Source organism: Bombina bombina, chromosome 8 (assembly GCF_027579735.1).
Source record: "Bombina bombina isolate aBomBom1 chromosome 8, aBomBom1.pri, whole genome shotgun sequence".
Classification (NCBI taxonomy): domain Eukaryota; kingdom Metazoa; phylum Chordata; class Amphibia; order Anura; family Bombinatoridae; genus Bombina; species Bombina bombina.
Genome location: NC_069506.1, coordinates 230,109,043 through 230,127,382, shown reverse-complemented (window position 1 = coordinate 230,127,382; position 18,340 = coordinate 230,109,043). Strand labels below are relative to the sequence as shown.

General features: G+C 41.9%; 1 protein-coding gene across 1 annotated transcript in view; it reads right to left on the bottom strand.

Moving 5' to 3' along the window:
- Nucleotides 1–18,340, bottom strand: part of XRCC1 (X-ray repair cross complementing 1) — a 103,250-nt gene that overhangs the window by 57,905 nt on the left and 27,005 nt on the right. Inside the window, exon 3 of the mRNA XM_053691086.1 lies at nucleotides 12,866–12,956. Coding sequence (XP_053547061.1) covers nucleotides 12,866–12,956 — 91 coding nt within the window. The remainder of the gene's footprint in view (nucleotides 1–12,865; nucleotides 12,957–18,340) is intronic.

Below are 18,340 nucleotides of genomic sequence, written 5' to 3'. Positions count from 1 at the left end.
TTTTCCAGCGCACAAAGCCATTCCACCTGAATTCCAGTAATTGCCATCCAGCAGATCAGCCACATCCCACCAGTATTATAGTAATTGCCAGTAGCATCAGTCATGGATAGCTCACATCCATATTGAGAGCTTTCTGATATAAACTTAATTTATGACTCCAATGTCTGTCCATGATCATAAGTAGTTCTGAATAATTCCTAACTGGGTAGGTGACTTGGAAGTCTTGTGGTCCTTTTAAACATAATTCTTTTTTCCCCACTTTCTGCCACTCTGTTTCCAGCTCAAAAGTTGGCACTCACCCTTTATCTGTCATTTGGAAGTATTTTCTCAGTTCGGTCATTCAATTAGTTAATTCCAAAAAATAATTCTTAATACTAGTTATACTCGTTATGTACAGTGTGTGTGTGTGTGTGTGTGTGTGTATATATATATATATATATATATATATATATATATATATACACATACACACACAAAATATTAATTTGATAGCCTCTTACTTAATTTAGATATTGTAGGAGCATTAGAAAAGAAAATTTATGCTTACCTGATAATTTTTTTTTTTTTTGACACAACGAGTCCACGGATCATCTTAATTACTAATGGGATATTCACCTCCTGGTCAGCAGGAGGAGGCAAAGAGCACCACAGCAGAGCTGTTAAATAGCTCCTCCCTTCCCTCCCACTCCAGTCATTTGATCGAAGTTAGGAAGAGAAAGCAAAAGCCAAGGTGCAGAGGTGTCTGAAGTTTACAATAACCCACAACATGTCTAAAATAACAGGGCAGGCCGTGGACTCATCGTGTCAAAGAAGAAATACATTTATCAGGTAAGCATAAATTTTCTTTTCTTTTTAAAGACACGACGAGTGCACGGATCATCTTAATTACGAATGGGATTCAATACCCAAGCTACAGTACACAGATAATACGGGAGGGACAAGACAGGGTACTTAAACGGAAGGCACCACTGCTTGAAGAACCTTTCTCCCAAAAACAGCCTCAGCCGAGGCAAAAGTGTCAAATTTGTAAAACTTTGAAAAAGTGTGACGAGAGGACAAAGTCGCAGCCTTGCAAATCTGTTCCACAGAAGCTTTATTTTCGAATGCCCATGAGGAAGCAACAGCCCTTGTGGAATGAGCCGTAATTCTCTCAGGAGGCTGATGTCCAGCAGTTTCATGTGCAAAACATATGATGCTCCTCAGCCAAAAAGAAAGAAATAGCCGTAGCTTTCTGTCCCTTGCGTTTTCCCGAGAAAACCACAAACAAAGAAGAAGACTGACGAAAGTCCTTAGTCCCCTGCAGGTAAAACTTTAAAGCACGGACCACATCCAAATTGTGCAAAAGTCTTTCCTTCTTAGAAGAAGGATTAGGACACAAGGAAGGCACAGCAATCTCCTGATTAATGTTCCGATCAGAAACAACCTTAGGAAGAAATCCTAATTTGGTAAACAAAACTACCTTATCTGCATGGAAAATAAGATAAGCAGACTCATACTGTAATGCTGAGAATTCTGACACTCTCCGAGCAGAAGAAATAGCCACCAGAAATAAAACTTTCCAAGATAACAACTTAATATCTAAGGAATGCATAGGCTCAAACGGAGCCCCTTGAAGAACATTGAGAACTAAATTAAGACTCCATGGAGGAGTAACTGTTTTGAACACCGGCCTGATACTGACTAAGGCATGACAAAAAGACTGAACATCTGGAACATCCGTCAGACGTTTGTGTAACAAGATAGATAAAGCCGAGATTTGACCCTTTAAGAACTCGTCGATAAACCTTTCTCCAAACCTTCCTGGAGAAAAGACAAAATACTAGGAATCCTAACTCTACTCCATGAGTAGCCCTTGGATTCACACCAATAAAGATATTTACGCCAAATCTTATGGTAAATCATGGTCTCTATGACCGAATCAGAAAACCCCTGCTTGGATAAAATCAAGCGTTTAATCTCCAAGCAGTCAGCTTCAGAGAAACTAGATTTGGGTGAAGGATAGGCCCCTGAATCAGAAGGTCCTTCCGCAACGGAAGTCTCCAAGGTGGAAGAGATGTGATGTCCACCAGTTTGCATACCAAATCCTGCGAGGATAGGCCGGTTCTATGAGAATCACGAGGCCCTTTCCCGTTTGATTCAAGGGTACAAGGGGCCGTCAGAGCATCTATCAGTTCCACCTGGGGATCCCTGGATCTCGACCCGTATCTCGGGAGCTTGGCATTCTGCCGCAATGCCATGAGATCTAACTCCGGCTGACCCCACTTGAGGATCAGACTGGAGAACACTTCTGGATGGAGTTCCCACTCCCCCGGATGAAAGGTCTGCCTGCTCAAAATATCCGCCTCCCAGTTGTCCACCCCTGGAATGTGGTTTGCCGACAGAAAGCAAGAATGGGCCTCCGCCCACTGAATTATTTTGGAAACCTCGGTCATTGCTATGGAACTCCTTGTTCCTCCCTGATGATTGATGTAGGCCACTGATGTTATGTTGTCCGACTGGGACCTGATAAAGTGAACCGAGGCTAACTGGGGCCAGGTCAGGAGAGCATTGTAGATCGCTCTCAGTTCCAGAATGTTTATGGGCAAAACGGACTCTGCCTGAGTCCATATACCCTGAGCCTTTAGAGATCCCCAGACTGCTCCCCACCCTAGAAGGCTGGCATCTGTTGTCACAATCACCCAAGATGGTCTCCGAGAGTCCACAGACCAAGGCTTTAACCATAAGGCTCTGCGGGCCAAGATAGAGAAACTCAAAATCTTCGCTCCCAATTTGATAACTTGAAGGGAAGCGTCCGAAATAAAGGCATTTGCTAGCTTAAGAGCCTTTATCCTATCTTGGATCTCATCCAAAGAAGTCTCAGTCCTGAGGGCCTCAGACAGTGCATCAAACCAATATGCCACCGCACTAGTAACGGTGGCAATGCACACAGCCGGTTGCCACTGTAGACCCTGGTGTACATAAATCTTCTTGAGTAACCCCTCTAACTTCTTATCCATTGGGTCCTTGAAAGCACAACTATCCTCTATGGGAATAGTAGTTATTTTAGCTAGAGTAGAAACTGCTCCTTCTACCTTAGGAACAGTTTGCCAAGCCTCCTTAACAGAGTCGGCTATTGGAAACATTTTCTTAAAAATAGGAGAGGGAGAAAAAGGGATGCCCGGTCTCTCCCACTCCTTAGCAATAATTTCAGTAGCTCTCTTAGGGACTGCAAATACATCTGTAAAGGAAGGAACCTCAAAATATCTGTCCAGTTTATTAGACTTCTGAGGGACAACCACCACTGTAGAGTCACTATCGTCCAAGGTAATCAAAATCTCCCTGCGTAACAGACGAAGGTGATCAAGTTTAAATCTGAAAGATACCACCTCCGAGTCTGTCAGGGGTAACGAACCCTCTGAATCTGAAATTTCTCCTTCAGAAGCTACTGCAGTACCCTCCTCTTTAAGGTTGTTGGGAGGATACTTCTGAAATTTCGACAATTGCATCTGATACCTCGCTTACTGAATGTCTGTCCTTTCTCTTACTTTTGCTCTGCAACACTGAAAAGGCAGACAAGGCATCAGAAATAGTTGAAGACATAAGGGAAGCGATGTCTTGCAATGAAATCCTCAAACGGATTATAACGGAAGCACAGGGCACTGCTTGAGAGGATGGTAAAATTTGGGACGTTTGAGGAGAAAGCTGCGGAATAAATTGACCTTCAACATTAGACTCTTGGACAACATCTGCCTTAGTGGAGACTGGCTCTGAAAAAATCTTATCCCTATAATTTAAAGTCCTTTGAATACATGAAGGACAGAAAGGAATTGGTGGTTCCACATTAGCGTAAAAACATAAAGCACAGGTGACATCTTGTAAGTCCCCTTGGTCCATGCTTGCACACAATTTACCAAATAGTCCAATAAAAATGATCAAATTAGATTGGAAAAATTAAATGTAAATAACCATTACTGTCACTTTAAATTTTAAAAATGGTTCTTTTTCTCTTTTTTGCTGTAGAATGACAAATTAACGTTATCCTATGTACTCAAAAAAACGATTAACTTGCCCCCAAACCTCAGCTCCTCAGCACTCTGCTGAAGTGCTCCTACCTGACAGAATATCGTTAGGATCTATTCAAAACGATCTCTCTCCTTCCAGAGATACTGCTTGAAAATGCAAGCCAACAAATTGATGCAGGGAACACTCCGTGTCTGCACTAGAAACGCATGTCTCTCATGCAACACTAGAACCGACCGGCTATCTGCGCACTGACTTAAAACTTGAAGCGCTACTGAATGGCGCAAAAAAACGGAAGGACCGCCCGTCATGGGCGTGTCCTACTACACCGTACATCCCTTACTGTGAAACCGCCGGAAGCCATTAACGCTCCTCAGAGTAAACAACCGCTTTCTCCAGCCCCAGTGCCCTGTTCCACTGCCCCTAATATCTTTCTTATAGGAAAGAAACGATGTCCCCACATAAAGCACTAATTAGATAAAAAGAGCCCCTTATGTGTATGATGTGCTATTCAAAATTTCTGAGTCCTTATCCCCAGAAAATAAGGCAGCACTTACCTTGTCTTCTGCCTGGCAGTAAAGGCAGCTCTCAGGCTTGAGAGGTCCTATCCCTCACATCGACCTGAGGAAATAAAACAGCTGAGTGACCAAAATATCTCAGGCTAAAGTATAAGGGCAGCAAGTAGATCATGGAGGAGCAGTGAGAATTATGTCCCACAAGTTCCCATTGCTCTAAAGCCACCAAAGCTCTACTGTAGAGACTGATATGGACTACGGCTACACCCTAGGACAAAGCAGCACACTCTGGCACTACTTTAAAAATAAACCAAAAAATCCCAGCACTCAAAAGAGGGAATGCACGTCACTTCAGGGCCACTACCTAAGGCCCCAAATAAAGTATCAAAATAAAGTAATTGAAGTGACAGCAAATAACTTTTATTAAAGTTTCATAGACAAAAAGAACGGCAACGTTTCGGGATGCTATCCCTTATTCATGCCTTGCCACACAAACAAACATTAGTGACTTATATACTAACTTACCACTAGGTGGCGCTAACAGTCATTTTAACTATTAACCCATTCATTACTTATACAGCAATATAATATACAGTATTCACACAATTTTACAAAATGTTAAATACACAAGTCATTCATAATATAATAAGCAGAATAAATATCCTGACTTAAAGGAGAATCATCCTATCAGCTCATACAGCAAAAACATAACTATTACTTAAGGCTGGGGCTATAAAAACAGAATTTATGTTTACCTGATAAATTTCTTTCTCCTACGGTGTGTCCGGTCCACGGCTTCATCCTTACTTGTGGGATATTCTCTTCCCCTACAGGAAATGGCAAAGAGAGCACACAGCAAAAGCTGTCCATATAGCCCCCCCTCTGGCTCCGCCCCCCAGTCATTCGACCGACGGTTAGGAGAAAAAGGAGAAACTATAGGGTGCCGTGGTGACTGTAGTGTACAGAAATAAAAATTTTAAACCTGACTAAAAGCCAGGGCGGGCCGTGGACCGGACACACCGTAGGAGAAAGAAATTTATCAGGTAAACATAAATTCTGTTTTCTCCTACATTGGTGTGTCCGGTCCACGGCTTCATCCTTACTTGTGGGAACCAATACCAAAGCTTTAGGACACGGATGAAGGGAGGGAACAAGTCAGGTTACCTAAACGGAAGGCACCACAGCTTGCAAAACCTTTCTCCCAAAAACAGCCTCCGAAGAAGCATAAGTATCAAATTTGTAAAATTTGGCAAAAGTATGCAGAGAAGATCAAGTCGCTGCCTTACAGATCTGATCAACAGAAGCCTCGTTCTTGAAGGCCCATGTGGAAGCCACAGCTCTAGTAGAGTGAGCTGTAATTCGTTCAGGAGGCTGCCGTCCGGCAGTCTCATAAGCCAATCGGATGATGCTTTTCAGCCAAAAGGAAAGAGAGGTAGCAGTAGCTTTCTGCCCTCTCCTCTTACCAGAATAAACGACAAACAAGGATGATGTCTGTCTGAAATCCTTTGTTGCTTCTAAATAGAATTTTAAAGCACGGACCACATCTAGGTTGTGCAACAAACGTTCCTTCTTCGAAACTGGATTCGGACACAGAGAAGGAACAACTATTTCCTGGTTAATATTCCTGTTGGAAACCACTTTTGGAAGAAAACCAGGCTTGGTACGTAAAACTACCTTATCTGTATGGAATACCAGATAGGGTGAAGTACACTGCAAAGCAGACAATTCAGAAACTCTTCTAGCAGAAGAAATAGCAACCAAAAACAGAACTTTCCAAGATAGTAACTTAATATCTATGGAATGTAAAGGTTCAAACGGAACCCCTTGAAGAACTGAAACAACTAAGTTTAGACTCCATGGAGGAGTTATAGGTCTGTAGACAGGCTTGATTCTGACTAACGCCTGTACAAATGCCTGTACATCTGGCACTGTTGCCAGACGTTTGTGCAACAAAACAGACAGAGCAGATATCTGTCCTTTTATAGAACTCGCTGACAAACCTTTATCCAAACCCTCTTGGAGAAAGGAAAGTATCCTTGGAATTTTAAGTTTACTCCAAGAGTATCCCTTGGATTTGCACCAACAGATATATTTTTGCCATATCTTATGGTAAATCTTCCTAGTCACAGGTTTTCTGGCTTGAACCAAAGTATCTATAACCGAATCTGAAAACCCACGCTTAGATAAAATCAAGCGTTCAATTTCCAAGCAGTCAGTTGCAGAGAGACTAGATTTGGATGTTCGAATGGACCTTGTACTAGAAGATCCTGCCTCAAAGGTAGCTTCCATGGTGGAGCCGATGACATATTCACCAGGTCTGCATACCAAGTCCTGCGTGGCCATGCAGGAGCTATTAGAATCACCGAGGCCTTCTCCTGTTTGATCCTGGCTACAAGCCTGGGAAGGAGAGGGAACGGTGGAAACACATAAGCTAGATTGAACAACCAAGGCGCCACCAATGCATCCACTAGTGTCGCCTTGGGATCCCTGGATCTGGACCCGTAGCGAGGAACCTTGGAGTTCTGACGAGACGCCATCAGATCCATATCTGGAATGCCCCATAGTTGAGTTAACTGGGCAAAGACCTCCGGGTGGAGTTCCCACTCCACCGGATGGAAAGTCTGACGACTCAAATAATCCGCCTCCCAGTTGTCTACTCCTGGGATGTGAATTGCAGATAGATGGCAGGAGTGATCCTCCGCCCATTTGATAATCTTGGATAGCTCTCTCATCGCCAAGGAACTCTTTGTTCACCCCTGATGATTGATGTACGCTACAGTCGTCATGTTGTCCGACTGAAATCTTATGAATCTGGCCTTCGCTAGTTGAGGCCAAGCCAGGAGCGCATTGAATATCGCTCTCAGTTCCAGAATGTTTATCGGGAGAAGAGACTCTTCCCGAGACCATAGACCCTGAGCTTTCAGGGAGTTCCAGAATGTTTATCGGGAGAAGAGACTCTTCCCGAGACCATAGACCCTGAGCTTTCAGGGAGTCCCAGACCGCGCCCCAGCCTAAGAGACTGGCGTCGGTCGTGACAATGACCCACTCTGGTCTGCGGAAACTCATTCCCTGAGACAGGTGATCCTGAGTCAACCACCAGCGGAGTGAGTCTCTGGTTACCTGGTCTACTTGAATCTGGGGAGACAAGTCTGCATAATCCCCATTCCACTGTTTGAGCAGGCACAGTTGCAATGGTCTTAGATGAATTCGAGCAAAAGGAGCCCTTCTGTCCATGACTTCATCATATGGAGTCTCCTTTTGGAGCGAATTTTCTAGTTCCTCGAACCAAAAAGACGCCGCCGTGGTGACAGGAATAATGCACGAAATTGGTTGAAGAAGGAAACCTTGCTGAACAAATATCTTTTTAAGCAATCCTTCCAATTTTTTATCCATAGGATCTTTGAAAGCGCAACTGTCCTCAATAGGAATAGTTGTGCGCTTGGCTAACGTTGAAACTGCCCCTCTACCTTAGGGACCGTTTGCCATGCGTCCCTTCTGGGGTCGACATGGGGAACATTTTCTTAAATATAGGAGGTGGAACAAAGGGGACACCTGGCTTCTCCCACTCCTTAGTCACTATGTCCGCCACCCTCTTGGGTATCGGAAAAGCATCAGCGTGCACTGGGACCTCTAAGAATTTGTCCATTTTGCACAACTTCTCTGGAATCACCAAAGAATCACAATCATCAAGAGTAGCTAACACCTCCTTAAGCAGGGCGCGGAGATGTTCTAGCTTAAATTTAAATGCCACGATATCAGGTTCTGCCTGCTGAGAAATTTTTCCTGAATCAGAAATTTCTCCCTCAGACAGACCCTCCCTCACTGCCAACTCAGATTGATGTGAGGGTATAACAGATAAATTATCGTCAGCGCCAACTTGCTCATCCTCTGTATTTAAAACTGAGCAATCACGCTTTCTGGGAAATGCTGGCAGTTTGGATAAAAGATTTGCTATAGAATTATCCATTACTGCTGTTAATTGCTGCATAGTAACAAGCATTGGCGCGCTAGATGTACTAGGTATCGCCTGCGCGGGCAAAACTGGTGTTGACACAGAAGGAGAGGATGATGAGCTATCCCCACTACCTTCATTTGAAGAATCATCTTGGGCAACCTTATTAAATGTGACAGTACTGTCCTTACTTTGTTTGGACGCCATGGCACAATTTGTACATACATTTAAAGGGGGAACCACCTTGGCTTCCATACACACAGAACATATGCTATCTGAAGGTACAGACATGTTAAGACAGATTTAGGCAGGCTATTAATGCAATAAAAACGATTTTAAACAAAACCGTTACTGTCTCTTTAAATAATAAAAAGAGCACACTTTATTTTTGAATGTTAGAAAAACTATCAAGGAAATATCCGATCTTTATAAAATTTACACCCCAGTGTCTTAATGCTTTGAAAGTACTGCACATCAAATTTCAAGTCTCTAAACCCTTAAATGAGCAAACCGGAGCTAATAGTTCAATTTACAGGTTTAAACACACTACAGTCCCTGCCACAGACATTGCTGCGGCTTTTACATTCCTTAGGGGTTATTCACCACAGAAATAAGCCTTCCTGAGTCCGTTTCTCAGCCACAGGACCCTCTCCCATGAAGCTGCATGCACTGCCTTTAGAAGTAACTGCACAACTGAGGCGCGAAAATGAGGCCTCCTCCCTCTGCATACCAGAGTGAAGGGGCCTTTCTGACTAGATTAGGCGTCTAAACAACTGCCAGGCGTATTAAACGTTCCCAAAAGTGTTTCAAAGTTCACAAAACACTCCAAATGTCATATAAATATGATATAAAAAAATCGATTTAGCCCACAATAGTGTCAACCAGCATAGAGCCCAATTTATAAGCCATAATTCTGTTACTGAGTCTAAGAAAACGGCTTACCGATCCCATAAGGGAAAACTGACAGTCTTCTAGCATTACTATGTCTTGTTAGAAAAGAGACTGGTCATACCTGGAGCAGATTAGTCTGCAAACTGTTCCCCCCAACTGAAGTTCTCTGGTTTCAACAGTCCTGCGTGGGAACAGCAATGGATTTTAGTTACTGGTGCTAAAATCATACTCTTCTTTTAACAGAAATCTTCATCACTTTCTGTTGTAGAGTAAATAGTACAAACCGGCACTATTTTAAAATAAACTCTAGATAGAAGAAATAAAACTACAACTAACACCACATACTCTTTACCATCCCTGTGGAGATGCTACTTGTTCAGAGCGGCAAAGAGAATGACTGGGGGCGGAGCCAGAGGGGGGGCTATATGGACAGCTTTTGCTGTGTGCTCTCTTTGCCATTTCCTGTAGGGGAAGAGAATATCCCACAAGTAAGGATGAAGCCGTGGACCGGACACACCAATGTAGGAGAAAACACAGATAAGTCCCAGTCTTTATTTAGACCTTTAGGCTCAAGGGACCCTAATTCATAAATCCAAAAGAATTCTCTCTGTTTAAGATGAAGTTCCCTATCCCACCCCCCTCTACGTGCCACTTCAATGTGGTCAATAATTTGAAATTTAAGTTGGCTAATTTAGTGACCAACTTTCAGAAAATGATTAGTTAGTGGGGCTTTTAAATTTAACAGTACGTATATTACTTTTGTGTTCTATAATCATATCCTTAGCAGATCTAGTGGACTCCCCTATGTAAACACTTCCACATGGGCATTTAATCATGTAGATTATAAATGTTGATAAACCGGTAAAAAAAAAAACTTTTATAGAATACTTTTTCCCAGTGTGGGGGTGATAAAATAAAGGACCTTTGGTCATATTACCACAACACGAGCATCCTAAACATTTAAAAATAATAAACTCTTGATTGAAGAATCTAATCGAACACCTCACTTTACCTTTTCCTATCACTAACGTAGGCAAAGAGAATGACTGGTGTGGGAGGGAAGGGAGGAGCTATTTAACAGCTCTGCTGTGGCGCTGTTTGCCTCCTCCTGCTGACCAGGAGGTGAATATCCCATTAGTAATTAAGATGATCCGTGGACTCATCGTGTCTTAAAAAATAAATCTTCTTTTAAATTACAATGGTTTTTAGACAATCCTTTTATTTGTTTGTCCCTTGGTCCACGTAAAGGTCAGAAGGCTACATCTGTCCCTTAAGCTTTTTGGCTAAATCTTATGGTGTACTTGGAGGCGGGAAAGTTTTTCCAAAACGCATTATTGCCAATTTTTCTAGATCAGTTTCTTCTTGTATTTTCAAGAATGAGTCATTTATTGAATACATTTGCAAGGCAGCGACATACTTTCTCTACATTCTACCACTTTGATGCATTAGGTAGGAAAGTCCTACAGACAGCAGTGTCTGGTATTAAGGTGCCTGCTTTCAAAAAAATGTCCCGCTCAATTACTCATGGACTCCACAGCTTGAGTATTCATTCCCAGGAGTAATAACTCATGGACTCTCACCACCTTATGAAAGAAAACAAAATGTATGCTTACCTTATAAATTTATTTCATGGTGGTGAGAGTCCACGATACTCGCCAATTATAATTTTTTTACGTAATTATTTTTTTTTTGGCAGCAGGTCTAGTTGCACCTTATTTTCCCTGTTTTGTCCTTTCCTACATTTCTACTTCTTTCTTGGCTATACCTCAGACTGGAATACCATGTGTGGGAGGTTTTAAGTGCTCTTAGAGCTTTGGAAATTTTTGCCTCCTCCTAGTGGCTAGAAAATGAATCACAGGAGTTATGTCTCAGACTCTCACACCATGAAAGAAATGAATTCATCAGGTAAGCATAACCATTAAGGAAATTAATATAGGACTGTAGATGATGAAATGACAAAAATGTCCTTAGAATAATTGATGCACTGTGCTTACTAATGATTGCAGCAGGAAAGGGATTGCATGAGGACCGTTTTAATGCAAGATTATACTCTTTAAACAATCCTAAAAATGGAGACAAACCCAAGATATATATCCACTTGATACAGTTTACAAATAAAATTATGCAAAACAAAACACTAACTTCCCATATACTTTAGATCAGTGACAGTTATACTTTTTTTTAAAACCAAAATCACAATATATACATTTTTTTTTAAATATCATGATAGATTTCTTGTACAGGTCAACTGTTTTAATAAACTTTTTAGACAGATTGCTAGATGTTTGTCTACATTTTCAGATCTTTGCAACTTTTTGTTGTCTAATGCCAACAAAACAAAACACACACAAAATAATAGGTTAACTGTATTTTGTCTTGTAAGATTTATTTATAAAACTTCAGAACAAGGGGTGGGACATCTTTTATTAGGATATTTAAGAATATATGGGTGTGTGCAGAATAAATCAGCAAGTAAGAACCTCCTTGCAAGATCTACATACAAAATAAAATGTTTTAAAAGCGTTTACAACTTTGACTGTTTTGCATTTCAGGGATATAACACTTATCCTATTTCCTTTCCTGTGGCCAATTACAGGCAGATACAAATAAGCTCCTGCACTGATCAAGAAAATAATGTAAAGACTGTTGCACTGTCAAGGTTTAGAATCCTGCAGGATCTACTTTAGCTTCTCAGCAGGCAAGATCAAGAGACTTCCTAATGCCAATGACTACGTTAAAAGATTAATTCAACTAAAGCCATCACTTAATGGATTAGACTGAAAAGAAATGGAACAAATTCCCTAGACAAATGAAATCAAGATCCAACATTGGAAGTAATATAAAGTCCATGTTGCACGCCACCTTACAAAAATATCCATGGACTATTTCCATTATAGATTTCAGACTATCGTGCTTCATCATTCTAACTAACTTGCCAATTCTGATCTATAGGATGTGAAATGAAAAAAAAATGAAATGGCTATTTGAAGAAGTAATATCAGCGTGTTTGAGTGAGTGAACATCTTTTTTTTTTGGGTGAATGGAAGAGACAAGAAGAAATCTAGGTCACAATATTGGTAACATAATTCTAGTATATATCATAGGAGTCCTATATGGGCCTCCAGATTAGGAAAAATAACAACAAAGCACAATAAATGTTAAAGCAATGTCCATAGCAATCCATAAAATACCACAATATTTCTGTAGCTGGATTGGAAGAACAACTGGTATATCCTATATATTCCTCTATGGGGAGCACTTAAACAAACACTGCTAATTAGATTTAATATAACAGTAATAGAGTTCCAGCCCTGTGTTTATGGGTGAGAGCTTAGGGTCCAGTAATTACCAGCTAATATGGATTAGTAAACAGAAATCTGGATTTACATTGATTTCACAAATACATGTACAAAATACTAACAATTTCCTCCAGGGATATTGCATTTTTTTGTCAAATTAATTATTACAGATTTATCTCACACACATCTAGAGCACTTCCTCAACTTACCCATTAAAAGCAGTAATGTATCGAGACAGGGTCCTGCGCTCAATTGCAGGAAACTCTCCATACAAGAAGAAGCGTTTTCCAATGAACAAATCTGTAAATAATAAAAAAAAAAAGGATTATGATAAATAAGAAAAAAAATGAGATTGCCAAGATTTGTATGTTTGAAGTAACAGTCTATGTCCATGATTCAGATAGAGCATGCAGTTTTAAACAAGTTTCCAATTTACTTCTATAATCTAATTTATTATTATCGGTTATTTTTAGAGCGCCAACAGATTCCGCAGCGCTATATACAAAGGCAGAGTACAACAAAACAATTATAGGGATCAAATGGGTAGAGGGCCCTGCCAAGAGTTGCACTGTTGTAGTCAGCTCTTAAAGGGACATGACACCCACATTTTTTCTTTCATGATTTAGAAAGAGAATGCAATTTTAAACATCTTTCTAATTTACTTATGTTATCTAATTTTTTTTATTCTCTTGATATTCTTTGCTGAAAAGCATATCTATATATGCTCAGTAGCTGCTGATTGGTTGCTGCACATAGAAACCTTGTGTGATTGGCTCACTATGTGCATTGCTTTTTTTTCAACTAAGGATATCTAAAAAAATGAAGCAAAATAAATAATAGAAGTAAATTGTAATGTTGTTTAAATTTCTATTCTCTATCTGAATCATAAAAGAAAGATTTTGGTTTTCGTGGCCCTTTAAGAAGGTGATCTACAAACAGCTGTACTCTTAGGTTTACATGCTAAGGGGGTTCAGGGGATAGCAATGGAGGAGAGGAACTGGTATTAGGAAAGGTTAGTGTAGGTTGTATGCATCCTGAACAGTAGAGTCTTTAGGGAGCATTTGAAGCCTTTAAAACTAGAAGAGAGGACAGTAAAGTCAAAATGAAATCCTTACAATTCTAAACAACTTTCCAGTTTACTTCTATTATCTAATTTGCTTCATTCTCTTGGTTTCAGCAATGTACTACTGGGAGCTGGCTGAACACATTGGGTAAACAAATGACAACAGTCATATGTGCATCCATTACTGTTCCTGAGCCTACCAAGGTATACTTTTCAAAGGATACCAATAGAATGAAGCAAATTAGATAACAGAAGTAAACTGGAAAGTTGTTTAGAATTGTAAAGATTTCATTTTGACTTTACTGTCCTTTTAGAGGGACAGAGATTTGGAGTATGCTGAGGCTGTACAGCAGATGCTTCATTCCTTGCTGTTAAGAAATACAACACCTGGCCAACAGGAGCAGGCAAAGACACCCCAGCCAAAGGCTTAAATATCCCTCCCACTTCCTCACTACCCCAGTCATTCTGCCGAGGGAAAAAGGAAAAGTAGGAGAAATGGTGCCAGAATAATAAAATAAATAATAGGGGAACATCCATAGACAAGAAAAAACGTGCGGGGGCCATGGACTCTCCCTATCCAGAAGGAAAGGAATTTATCTCATAAACATAAATTATGTTTTCCTTCCTAAGATAGGGAGAAGTCCACGGCTTCATTCCTTACTGTTGGGAAAACTAAAACCAAGCTCCAGAGGACACTAAATGAGGGGGGGGGGAGGAAGAGGCGGACCCAAAACCTGCTTCAGCCGAAGGAAAAACATCAAACTTGTAAAAAATTTAAAAAGTATGTAAGGAGGACCAGGTAGCCTCCTTACAAATCTGATCCATAGAGGCCTCGTTCATAAAGGCCCAAGAGGAAGCCACTGCTCTAGTGAAATGAGCCGTTATCTTCTAGGAGGACGATATCCTGCTGTCTCGTAAGCTAACCGGATTACACTCCTTAACCAAAAAGATAGGGAAATCAAAAGTAGCCTTCTGCCCCTTACAGTTCCCCGAATAGACAACAAACAGAGAGTAAGATAATCTAAGTAACTTAGTAGCCTGAAGATAGAACTTCAAGGTGCGAACCACATCCAAATTGTGAAGTGTTCCTTCGATGAAGAAGGATTAGGACACAAGGAAGGAACCACAATCTCCTGATTGACGTTGCGATCTGACACAACCTTATGAAGAAAACCTAATTTAGTACGTAAAACTGCCTTATCTGCATGAAAAATCAGATAAGGAGGCTCACATTGCAAAGCAGAGATCTCAGAAACTCTGCGCGCAGAGGCAATAGCCAATAAAAAGAGAACCTTTCAAGATAACAATTTAATGTTAACGGAATGCAGAGGCTTAAACGGAACCTGTTGCAAAACCAGAACAACAAGATTTAGGCTCCAAGGAGGAGCCCCAGATCTAAACACAGGTCTGATCCTGATCAGAGCCTTAACAAAGGACTGCACGTCTGGAAGCTCAGCCAGTCTCTTGTAAAAAAAAAACTGCCAGGGCAGAAATCTGTCCCCTCAGGGAACTAGCAGAAAGGCCCTTCTCCAGCCCATCCTGGAAAAAAGATCCTGGCAACCTTAATCCTGTGCCAGGAAAAACCACGCTCTTCAGACCAGAATAAGTAGGTCCTCCACACCTTGTGGTAGATACGCAGAGTAACTGGTTTACAAGCTTGAATAAGAGTATCAATGACACTCTCAGAGAAACCTCTCTAGGCTAAGACTAAGCGTTAAATCTCCACGCAGTCAGCCTCAGAGAATCTAGGATTTGATGAATAAATGGACCTTGTATCAGCAGGTCTCTGTGACAAGGTAACTTCCACGGAGGAGATGAGAACATTTCCACTAGATCCGTGAACCACGTCCTTCGCGGCCACGATAGAGCAATCAGGATTACCGATACCTGCTCCTGCTTGATGCGGGCCACCACTCGAGGAAGAAGCGGTAACGGAGGGAAAAAGATATAGGAGTTGAACCTCCAGGGCACTGCTAGTGCATCTATTAGATCCTTCGACCCGTACCTTGGAAGCTTGGTATTGAGACGGGACGCCATGAGATATCTCCACAGTCTCAAAACAACTCAAGCACCAGTGATATAAATTAGGTGTGCAAAGCTGGAGGAGCCACTGCTCAAAGACTCCCATACATCAGAAGCAAAGAAAGTCCAGCAGCACCACAGTAGTTTATCTTTCAAACTTTATTAGTACCTGGAGGTAAGAAGATGACGTTTCGGGCTCAGTAGCCCCCCACTTGCTGCATATCTCTGCAAACACCTTGGGATGAAGAAACCATTTCCCTGGATGGAAGGATTGCCTGCTGACAAAATCTGCCTCCCAGTTGTCCACACTCGAAATGTGGATCGCTGACAGCGAACAGCTGTGGGTCTCTGCCCACCACAGAATCTGAGATAATTCCTTCATCGCCAAGGAACTTCTCGTTCCCCCTTGATGGTTGATGTAAGCCACTGAGGTTATATTGTCCGATTGGAATCAGATAAACTGGGATGAACCCAGAAGTGGCCAAGCCTTCAAGGCCTTGAAGATTGCCGTAGTTCCAAAACATTGATCAGGAGGGAGGACACCTCCTGAGTCCACAACCCTTGTGCCTTCCTGGCATCCCAAACAGCTCCCCATCCGGATAGGCTTGAGTCCGTAGTCACAATCTCCCAGGATGGTCTTAAGAAGCATGTCCCTCTGAATGATCGCCTTTCCACTGCCACCGTTGTAAATGTCTGAGATGGAACCTGGCAAAAGGAATGATGTCCATGCAGGACACCATGAGATCAATCACTTCCATACACTGAGCCACAGAGGGACTCAAGGAGTTCCAGAGGGCAAGACATGCCGAAGTTAGCTTGCAATGTCTCTGGTCTGTTAGAAATATCCTCATGGATATGGAGTCTATTATAGTACCCAGGAATTCCACCCTGGTACTTGGGATAAGAGAACTCTTTTCCAAGTTTATCTTCCATCCATGTGATAGAAGAAGACTTAGAAGGGACGCCGAGAATTCTTCTGCAAAACGAAAGGATGGTGCTTGCACCAGAATATCGTCCAAGTATGGGGCTACTGCAATACCTTGAGTTCTGGCCATGGCTAGAAGAGCCCCCATAACCTTCGTAAAGATTCTTGGAGCAGTAGTTAGGCCAAAAGGAAGGGCAATTAACTGGAAGTGCTGGTCCAGGAATGCAAACCTCAGGAACTGAAAGTGTTCCCTCTGGATTGGAACATGAAGGTAAGTGTCCTTCAGATCTATAGTGGTCATAAACTGCCCTTCCTGAATTAAAGGATGGACCTTATCGTCTCCATCTTGAAGAGACACTGAGAAATTTGTTTAAGCACTTTCGGTCCAGAATAGGGCGGAAAGTTCCCTCCTTTTTTGGGACCACGAAAAGGTTTGAATAAAACCCCAAACCTCTTTCTTCGTTAGGTACCGGGACAACAACTCCTAAGGAGGATAGATACCGGATGCACCCTAGAAAGGCATCCCTCTTTTCTGGTCTGGTAGACAGATTCAAGAAAAGGAATCTGCCCCTTGGCGGATGAGATTTGAAACCTATCTTGTATCCCTGAGATACCACCTCCAGGACCCACAAATCCTGTACGTCCTTGAACCAGGCGTCTGAAAAAAGAGACAGTCTGTCCCCTACACAATCCGATCCCGGATCGGTGGCCGTCCCTTCATGCCGATTTCTTTTCAGCTGGCTTCTAATTCTGCTTGGATTTATTCCAGGACCAAGCCGGCTTCCAAGTACTCTTGGGTTGCTCGGGCTTGGAGGAGGATTGTGGTCGTTGGGATTTGTCAGAACGAAAGAAACAAAAATTAGAAGATTGTCGTCCCTTAGACTTGTTCTTCTTATCTTGCGGTAGGAAGGCACCCTTGCCTCTGATAACCTTAGAAATAATGGGGTCCAGGCCTGGACCAAATAAAACCTTTCCCTTGAAGGGAAGAGAAAGGAGTCTGGACTTAGAAGTCATATCCGCAGACCAAGACTTCAACCAGAGCTCCCGGCAGGACTAGGACCGCAAATCCAGAGGCCTTTGCATTTAGGCGAATAATTTGCATGTTCGCATCACAGATAAAATAAATTAGCAATTCTCAGAGCTTTAATTCTGTCTTGAATATCCTCAAGGGGAGACTCCACCTCAATGAGTTCCGACAAAGAGTCACACCAGTAGGTAGCCGCTCCGGCAACTGCAGCCGCCGGTTGAAACAAAAAAAACTGTATGTTAATCATTTCTCAGAAAGGTTTCCATTTTCTTATCCATCGGCTCTCTGAACGAAGAACTATCCTCAAGAGGTATAGTAGTACGTTTAGCAAGCATAGAGATAGCACCATCCAACTTAGGAATGGAGCCCCACAAGTCCAATTGAGAGTCCGGGACCAGGAACAACTTTTTAAAAGTAGACGAGGGGAAAAGGAAGAACTAATTATTTCCCATTCGTTCTTAATAATGTTCGCCATCTTAACCGGCACAGGAAAAGTCAAAGGAACTTTCCTGTCTTTGTAAACTCTGTCTAATTTAGGCATCATAGGTTCTTCAGGCAGCGTGGCCTCGTGAACCTCTAACCTAGACAGAACCTCCTTTAATAAATAACGCAAGTGCTCAATTTTAAATCTAAAGGACGGTTCCTCC